At 39.5% G+C, this 9,888-nt stretch overlaps 1 protein-coding gene across 1 annotated transcript in view; it reads left to right on the forward strand.

The window, feature by feature from the left end:
- The window catches only part of TAF4B (TATA-box binding protein associated factor 4b), a 57,253-nt gene that overhangs the window by 25,225 nt on the left and 22,140 nt on the right, over positions 1-9,888 (forward strand). Inside the window, exons 12-14 of the mRNA XM_031066607.1 lie at positions 438-568; positions 5,804-5,929; positions 6,889-6,945. Coding sequence (XP_030922467.1) covers positions 438-568; positions 5,804-5,929; positions 6,889-6,945 — 314 coding nt within the window. The remainder of the gene's footprint in view (positions 1-437; positions 569-5,803; positions 5,930-6,888; positions 6,946-9,888) is intronic.

A 9,888-nucleotide genomic window follows, 5' to 3' on the forward strand; every position in this document is an offset into this window, starting at 1 on the left:
ATTCCTGCTCGTCAAATAAATGTCATGAGTTGTTAACAAGCACGGTGTCAAGCAGGGCAAAATGTAATTCTGTATTTTTTTAATTACTGGAATTAACAGAATATGGCACTAATTTCTACAGCTACCGCTTCTCCCCCTCCCTGAACATGAAGCTTGATTTGTGTTCTTATTAACTTTGTCCTATAAATGACCTTGCAAGGAGAGTGGTTCTGGAGGCTAAGTGAAACAATGTCTATATTTTCTGAAGCTTCAGGCTAAGTTTTATTAATGTAATGTCTAAGATCTTTGAAGTTGTGACTTTACCAGGAAAATCATAATCTCCAAACCTTTATTCATAATGGGTATGACTTCCAGGGGGAACAGAATACCTGCTGTGCTAATTATTTCAATTATCAGCTACTACTAAAACACGTAATGGATTTTCTCTGCTTCCACAGGTAAAAGGCATGACATTATGGAACTTAACTCTGATGTTGTGAACTTGATCTCCCACGCTACACAGGAAAGATTACGAGGGCTCCTGGAAAAACTAACTGTAATTGCTCGGCACAGAGTATCAACCCACAAGGTAAAGGAGATCATTAGCAAGTTTTGCTCAAAGTTTTCCTGCTTTGCAGCCTTGAAGGTAAACCTCTTCCAAGTGTGGGCATATCACAGGCAATATTTGCCTTCTCAGTATCTACCAAAGGCTGGTTTTAGCTGTGTCTAGCCCAGCATATAACTGTTTCATTTGATTTGTTGGGCAGGTGCTCTTAAAACCCAGCATAAAACTGAATGCATATTTTTCTTCTCTTCCATAGCAGTGGTGGCTGTGAAACAAAGTCTCTTACATGGTAAATAGAAATCTGACTTTGAATGCTCTTGATGGTGGGTTGATTTAGGGACTTGTGTTTTCCTTATGCATTTACTTGATGGAATTGCAGTCAGTATTGGCTCAGTAAAAAGCCTTGGCAAACTGAATTGATTATTTTGCTTTTGAAAAGTGCTCCATGAAGACAGAGGCCCTTTTCATCTTCAGATTTTTGTCATCTTAAGTCTTTTTTTAGCTTCATTCAATATAAAGTATGTTGTGTCCCAGTGAGCTAGTATCCCTTAAGATGCTTGTATGGTGCAAATGGGAAGTGATAATTTACTGGCCAAACTAACTCTTTCTTTTTTTCTTTTGTCATTCAATAGCAAGATACTTGTCGCAGATGTCTCTTTGTGAAAAAATCTTTTCTTTAAGATTTGTCTTTCTGAGAATTTATGTCTTCAGAACTAGACATAAACAATAGGTTATCTGCTGCTGTGAAAAGCAACAGGTCTGTCTGGATTGGCCCAGCTTAGATGTTTATAATTAGTGGCCAATCCAGAACTGAGCTCTCTCAGACAGTCTGAGACAGCGGCGTTTGTTATCATTCTTTACTTTTCTTTCCTAGCTTAGCAGCTTCAAGAAACCTTTCCTTCTTTTCTTTTCTTTGTAGTGTAGTTATAATGTAGTATATATATATATATCATAAAATAATAAATCAATCCTTCTGATCATGGAGTCAATGTTCTCACCTCTTCCCTCAATTGAAAACCCTTGTGACCACTGTTACAGATACTAATCCTTACATCTTGCAATGTGAAGCTGTTTTAGAAAAAGAAAGTGAGAAGCAAATGTCTCTGTCAACTCTTAGTTTTCTGTTTGTTCAGGTTGAGTTTTTTTACAAGAAGTTTATACTTAATGAAATTTAACAAGAGCAACCAACTGATGGAATAGGAATTATTTTTGTACTGAACACTTTTTGTTGGCTTTTCAGCACTGGAGCAGCAATAGTTAAGAGGAGCAACTATTTGGAAGCTTCTGAGTATTTATGGTGTTTTCTGAAGCAGTAGGAGTACTCTGTTCCTTCCTGGAAGAAGATATATATCATAAAATAATAAATCAATCCTTCTGATCATGGAGTCAATGTTCTTACCTCTTCCCTCAATTGAAAACCCTTGTGACCACTGTTACAGATACTAATCCTTACATCTTGCAATGTGAAGCTGTTTTAGAAAAAGAAAGTGAGAAGCAAATGTCTCTGTCAACTCTTAGTTTTCTGTTTGTTCAGGTTGAGTTTTTTTACAAGAAGTTTATACTTAATGAAATTTAACAAGAGCAACCAACTGATGGAATAGGAATTATTTTTGTACTGAACACTTTTTGTTGGCTTTTCAGCACTGGAGCAGCAATAGTTAAGAGGAGCAACTATTTGGAAGCTTCTGAGTATTTATGGTGTTTTCTGAAGCAGTAGGAGTACTCTGTTCCTTCCTGGAAGAAGATGTCAAAGAAAAGAAAATCAATACAGAACAAGTACAGAGTTCTGTATGAAAAGACTTCAGAAATCTGCGCTTGTTGTATGCTGTTTTCTCCAAAATGGGAGGTACTATTGAGCTTGTGAGCAAAAGTGAGGAGGAAGCTGAAGTCCAGAGTAACCAGTAGGACATAGTGTCTTGCAGACACCAAGAACAGAAGGAAATGGTTTTGGACAGTAGGCTGGATAGGGCTAGTTTCTTTCTCATTGAACTAAAACAATAGAAAAACAGGTTTTTGTCTGATTGAATTGCCAGAAGCAGTGATGAGATTATAAGATTGCAATAAGCTGGCTTTCTTTTCCTCTTTTCTCAATAGAAAAACAAACAAAAAAAATCAAAAGTAATGGGCAAAGTAGTCTTAGAGGCACAGATACCCTCTTTTGTCAGGAAGATGGTATTACGTGACAGAGGAGTGTCCTACAGGATTACCTTTGTGAGCAATGCTATTGTGAGAGATGCTGACAGGCTTTTAGGAATCTAAAGTTCAAGAGAGCACTGCAGGGTGCTGGAGTCCCGTTATGTATTAATATAGGTATTTATACAGGCCTGTATTCCCTCTGCCCTGGTGCTTACCCCCTGTTCTCTTTTCCCTCATGGCTTTTGATTGGTATCCCTGCATGATGTGGGCTACATCTATGCCAGATAAATTCCCAGAGTCTTTCCAGGAGGGTTGGATGGTTGCTCCATTAGGGGTTTTGTACTGGCCTGTCTTCATTACAAAATGACAGCAATAGGAGTAGTTGTGGTGAAACCAAAGTAACTGTTATTAGGGTGGGAGTTGGTGTAAAAAGGCCAGTAATTAATGGAATCGTAGTCCGGAAACTCTTCTTCCCAGTTTGCTCAGTTCATGCCTAGCAGCTTTCATCTGATAGATAGCCCTGCAGAGAGAGAGAGAGTGAATTGGCAGGGTAAAAGCTTCATGCTATGCCATCACGTTGACTTGTCAACTTTAGTCCTTTTTTTGTTAAATTTAAGAAAAGAAATTAAAATTGGAAGTCACTGACTTAACTGTGATAAAACTATGATGGTGGTCTCTTTATGTGAAGTAGGAATAGCCTTTCAGGTGGTTGGGAGCTGCTTTCTGTGATGCAGCTCTTGTTGCAGTGCTCTCATAGAGCCTTTGGAAAACCATAAAGGGAAAGGGTTTTTATGTGGATTCATCCCAGCATGAAACAGCTGCCATGCTCCTGTGGTTGGAGGTCCTGAGCTCATGGCTCCAAGAGGCATGGTGGTGCTGAGCTATAAATGATGCTCCATGAAAACATTTTCCCCTCATGCAGTAGCACTGAAATGCCGCAATGCTAAACTGCATTATCTGTAGGGCCATGGGATGTGGGTGATAATGCTTCATCGTAACAGCCCTGGCTACAAGTCATGATACAATGGGGTACAATGTAATGTTTTCTGTCTCAGCAATTCCCTGCTAAATGACCGCGGAGAACGTCATTGACTAGGAAAAAATATAACTGCAGGTGTTCCTCTTCTAAAAATTCCTGAAACAATCTATCTTAAAACAGGTGATGAGCTGAAATAGTGTTACTGAAATATATGCACCTATTTCTCGTCCCATATAAGCCCATGGTAGTGCATTGGGGAGTGTCTGCTTGAGAGACTTACATTGCTGGTTGGTATAGGGTCATGGATTTGTCTTAAAATGTGTAAATATCTGGCTATTCCAAAGCGAAACACTTATAAACTTTGGAAAAAATAATCTTCTGGTACTACAGCTTTCTTCTTTGTCCTTTTAAAAGGATTGTGGTATGGTGGTGGATTATTATAAACTGCTGCTTCAAAACAAGTTGTACTGATGTACTGAGAGTGACTCAGAAATAACTTATGCTTTGTGAGGAGCGGTTAAAAAAGACTTGAGGAGTCACAGAAGTGGAGAGGAAAAGGTTTGTTGGACTTTTTTGCAAAGCCACAGACGCTGCTTGGCAAAGTATCTGGTTGAAGTCTGTGGTGTGTTTTGAGCCACAGTTGGTAATATGTGACAATGAGGTGCCTCATTGAAAAGGACCATACATAATACCAGAAAAGGGATTGATTTCATGCTATGACGCAGTTGTGAAAATTCAGATCAAGAGACAACAGTACTCCACAAGAAAACTTTTACTTTCCTTCTGTCTTTTCATAGTGCACAGCTGGGTGTGAGAAGAAGAGTCTGAGTATAGTATCCTTGAAAACTAAAAACTGAGTAACTGAAGTCATGGATAGTCCATATACTTAACATATAACCTTGCCTAAAATACAGCTGTAAAATGTCCTGTGCTTCTTTTAGAATAGTTGTGTGTCAGAATTGTTCCATTACTATGTGAGACTGGTGTAAGATAGAATGAAGAGACTCTGAAAGTACGTGGTGGTTTTGGCTGATAAATGCACCAGGATAAATTTCTCAGGAAAAAAAAAAGCAAGTTCACAAAGTAACAGAGAAAGAAGACAGCTGTAGGATGTGCACTAAAAAGTGGTACAAACAGGTGGCACAGACATGCCTCATCTAGAATGGGCTCCTTGTCTTGTGTTGCCTAATGGCCATCTGGCCAATGCATGGCTCAAGAAGTCTGTCTTTGGAGGAGCAGAGTAGTAAAACCAAGCTTTTCATTGCCAGTTCACCGTGTTTTGGATCTTTCCTTTCTCTGCCTTTCTGAGCTAAAGTAAATGTCAATTCAGGCTTTCTAGTGGGGGCAAAAATAGAATGTAAAATAAACTACTGATTGCTATTCTTGAGACCAAAAGGACCTCAGTCCTGTTTCAATGCCTGTGTGTCCAGTGATTGTTGGACTAAAACTAATCATCACTATTCACTGGCCCAGCTTTGTACAGTGCCTGAACCAGATGACTTCCCTAGGTTACCTTTGAACATAAGCTATCCTGGGACTTGAAAGATTCACTGAGGCAAAAATACCTATTTTTAAAGCTATAATAAACCAGATATAATATATTTCATCTTATTCACCTCTAAGATTCATTATAACTGGTTCTAGACCACCCCTCCAATTAATAAATCATCTTTTTGGAAATACCAGATGATGCTTGTTTCAACTTCTGCATTAAATGGCTGAAAGTAGAATACAAAGCACTAGAAATTTATAATGTCAAATACTAATTTTTTTCTCTTCAAAGTAGAAAAAATATTATGCCCTGCTGCTTTACAATTCCTTTTTCTTTCCTGACATGTTTACTGGATAATAAGTTGGTGGTTTAAAACAAAATTTCTTTAGTCTAAGGTTAGGGAAGACTTCTCTTATTATAGTCAGTATAGACTGGATGCTTTTAATATCACTTGTTCAGTAACCTCTTACTAGTCCCAGACACCTGGAAGCTTGCTTCAGTGGAGAGGAGACATGTAAATAACTACCTACCACCTGAAGTCTTTATAAAACAGCCCACACTTTTCAGCTTTGAAAAATAGTGTTGTTCTTCTCAGATTGTTCCCATTAGGTTTATGAGCTCCTGGTTGTCTGTAACAAAGTTCTTTTTTCAGGGGAGTGATAAGTACATCGTATGTAGTGACACCAGAGCACAACTGAGATTTCTTGAGAAGCTCGATCACCTAGAAAAGCAGAGAAAAGATGAAGAGGAACGTGAAATGTTGCTTCGAGCAGCCAAGGTAAGACTATTAAGTTTCCAAGGAAGTAGTCCTGTCCTCTAGGTTGGTGACCATCTTCTGGTTTCTCCTACTTCTGCTTTAAATATAGTAACCATTAATTCTGCCACTGAAAATCTATAATATTTAGGACAATTGTGGCTATACAGAAAAGGATTTAACCTATTTACATTTTTTCAAAAGTCCACAAGAGTTCTTTGAAATGTATGGTGGGTGAACTACTTTTTTGAGATTATTTGTACTGGTCAAAATGAAGTAAAAATCTATAAATGTCCTTCCTGTATCTCTTTTTGCCTCTGAAACAGAAGCCTGGTGAGGTCCACCACCCTTGCCGGTGTATTTGTTTTCTGTAGTCAAGTTCAGAGGGCTGGCCTTGGAGCTGGTGCCACAGCATCCATGAACTCCTGATGGAGCTGTTGCTAGTACAGAATAAGTTTATTCTGTCTTCCTTCCCCTCAGGAAGAGGAGGGGGAAAAAACTACAGCAGTAGATGTTGCTTCATCAGCTGTGACTTGACCATCTTCTGTTGATTCTTTTCTTTTGGTTTTGTTTCAAGCCGAATTCTGGAGCTTCTTAGGTGGAAGCCTGATCTAGAGTTGAACGAACAGTGTTGTGCTTGCATGAATAGAACTCCCTTTCTTTCCTATACTTCCTGTCCTTTTTAAGTGTCTGCTGCTGACATGAACAACATCATGCCTAGACTGGACCTGACTGACAGTGTTAGCATCATTTTCAGCTTAATCTTGCCTCTGGCTAGAGCAGAGGCAGCTGGCCCAGATGAGGAGGGGTGTGCACGTATGTGCGTGGAGGGGGATGGAAGCCAGTCTGGATTGAGGCATTCAGCCCTGGAGCTAAATCTTTCAATCACCAGAGAAAACTGTCATTTATTAAATATTTAACAGATAGGATGGTGTTTGGACTCCAGTAATTTCTATTCAATCTTTTTCTTCTTCCTTTGGTAGAGCCGTTCCAATAAAGAAGATCCAGAGCAACTGCGGTTAAAGCAGAAAGCGAAAGAGGTAGGAGTTTCCAGTTACCATGCTTGCCTTTGTGTGTTGAGAGAAGGTTGGCAGCCCTGTCCTGGCAATTAGGTCAGGGTTTATTTTGCTGCTGCATACCATTTGCAGAGGCCTTGGGGAAGGACAGGAACTGCCACAGGCAAGGGCAGTGCTTCAAATGAGGTCAATGAATTATGAGCTCTCTTTTTTTAACGTTTTATTTTTGCAGTTTTAGTCCTGTCTCAAAACAGTCCTTTGTAAACTGCAGCAGTACACTTGGTAGGAATATAATGTGGGATTAGAAAAAAAAAAAAATAGAAACTTTGAGATTTAGCATCTGGGACTGTACAATAGGCTACATTTTTCCAGGGTAATTGTTCGTTTTGTAAATCTGATACTGCTTATAATTCTTTGGCTGGGAGGCGGTACTGGGATTTAGTTTTAAATGGAAAACGCCTCTGGCTTTTAATTTTCTGGGCCCAGCAGTTTTCTGTTCTGGAATGGAGCCCTTGTTTCACACAGTTCATGTTTAGCTGCAGGGGTTTTAGTTTATAGCTTAGACTGGTTAAGCTTTTACTCCCAGAGGCCTCTGCATAGCAACTGTAGAAATCAACAAATAAGTTCATTTATGTCTGCAGCCTCCTCTCAGTAGCTGACTTTTTACATTTCCCAATATCCATTTCCTGACTTTTCTAGCCTGAGAGAAAAAAGCTCCACTAATTGGAGCTTATTTTAATTGAGCCTTAATATTGGATCTCACTGGAGTTGCCCCCAGAGCTACTGGGAACAGAATGAAATGAAAGTACCTAAGGTTGAAGATGTGTGTGCGTGTGTATGTGTGTGTGAAATTTTTCACTTGACCTACAGATTCTTGTCCCTGCTGAATAAATCATCAAGCCTGTTCACATTTCTGATTAAGGATCTGACAGCAGACGATAATAAAGACAATTGAGGTGTGAGACGTGTGATACAGAGCTGAAGAAATTGGTTTCTATAGTTACTTGACTGATTTCATGCAATTTTTAAGGATCTTTGTGCTAAATGAGAGTGATTTTCTGAGCAACCTTTTGCCTTAACTGTGCCTCTTGAACTATGAAATTTGTTGTTGCTTAACATTGCTGCACTTGGCTCCTAGGTGCCAGCAGCAGCAGGTTATTTATGAATGCTTTAAAGGCCCTTATTGTTTGGATTAATGTAGGAGCCCAGGCAAAACAAATGGAAATCCAGTAAAATAGTATTTGAATCAATGCTCTGGATTTGCACCACAGTAGATGAAATTTGTAAAATGAGAAAGAAGCAACTTGCTTTACTATCTGTCTTTTAATTCTTTGTTTCTGCTTACAACTCTTTCTTCATTGCTACAATCTGTGAGTACAAAGTTGCCCTAAAGCCCTTCCCAATTTGCCTCTAGTGCCACCAGGATCAACAATCAGTGGGTGATGCTAATCTGTCTTGTTTTGTAGGTGACTTTACCTCTGCATCATCTGATTGTTTCTAGATGTATTTTCTTTTAATAAAGACTGCAAAGTAATTCATTTATGCAGCTTCTATTCTCTTGTTTTCTGAACAATAATATGTAAAATCATTAAAAGCATTCTGTGGTTTGCATATTTAGAGCACGAAGAAGGTTAGATTAGATTCAGTGATATTTTTCATGAGATCTCTTTTAAAAAGTGGCATGGTACTCTACAAAAAAATGAGCCAACAGAGCAGGGAAGGCATATAAGTTTAGTGCTTGGTGTTCTAATATGTCTTGAGTTCCCCTCCTTCAGTGCATCTCATCTTGTGCCAGACTAACACAACCTGCATCACTCTTTGTCCTGTGTGTTTCTCCATGCTGTGCTGCTCCCAGAATGACAGTCTCCAACTGCTCCACCAAAAGAAGAGGAGGCAGATGTGCCTCTTGGGGTAGCACAGGTCTTTGTGTTGATACTCACTTAAAGAACTCTGTCCTACCGCTTTGTTCTCCAGAGAATGAGGCAGCCAGAAGCTTCTCCAAGCTTCACATGGAGAATGGGGACACCCACCTTCTGTGCCAGTAGTGCTTTTTCATCTGAGACCATCTCAAGATGGAGAGTGGAAATGAGAGCACGTACAGCTGGAAAAAAATAGCACTTTATTGACAGTTTGGAGAAAACTGGTTAGCATACATTTGCATTAAAAAAATGCCAGCATGAATAGGACTGGAATAAGAGCAAAATAAAAATCAACAGATATCTTAAGACTAAAACTGGTAACACAGAAGCATGGTGTACAGTGGGATGAAGGCTTGAAATGGCTTACCCTTGTCTGTCTGTCTTATCATGTTGTGGTTATAGTCTGCTCCTGAGGAACCAAACTTGGAAACTTTGATGCCTCTGTCAGCTGGAATCAGATCCTTTCCAGGTCACTCCAGTCGAGTGTCTGCTGGAAAGCCTCATCTGATTGTCTGCTTATAGTTATTTAAGAATTAATACAGACCTGCCTTCCTCAAAGCTGTCTTTTGTATGTTGATGGTGACCCCCTGGGAGAAGGAAGAGGGTGTGGAGTAATGGCACTGTAGCATGTTCTAAAGCAAAGTTTCCCAAAATGCAGGGTCTACGTCCTGACAATGAATACTTATAAATCCAGGATGTGCTGTCATCCAGTAGCTGGAAGCAACATCTTAACATTGCTGGAAGTACATCCAGAGACTCTGCAGTGGATTCTTTTATCCAAAAGGCTATACATAATTGCTGTGACCTTTTCCTCCCTTTTTGCATGACCTATTGCCTCAAACTTCCCCTATGCTAAGTCATTTACTTTCCTATATTCTTGGCCTATGTAGCTTGCCATGAATTAAGTCTGTATTTATTTCCCTCTTTCACCTGTTTCAGCAGATTTTACCTATGAAAAGTGCACATTCCTTCTGAGACAGTTGCAAGGCTTGCCCCAAGCTGCTGCTTTGTGCACTCAAGAATTTTGTCCTTGCTCTCCTCACGGACC

This window comes from Geospiza fortis, unplaced genomic scaffold (genome assembly GCF_000277835.1).
Source record: "Geospiza fortis unplaced genomic scaffold, GeoFor_1.0 scaffold53, whole genome shotgun sequence".
Taxonomy (NCBI): Eukaryota; Metazoa; Chordata; class Aves; order Passeriformes; family Thraupidae; genus Geospiza; species Geospiza fortis.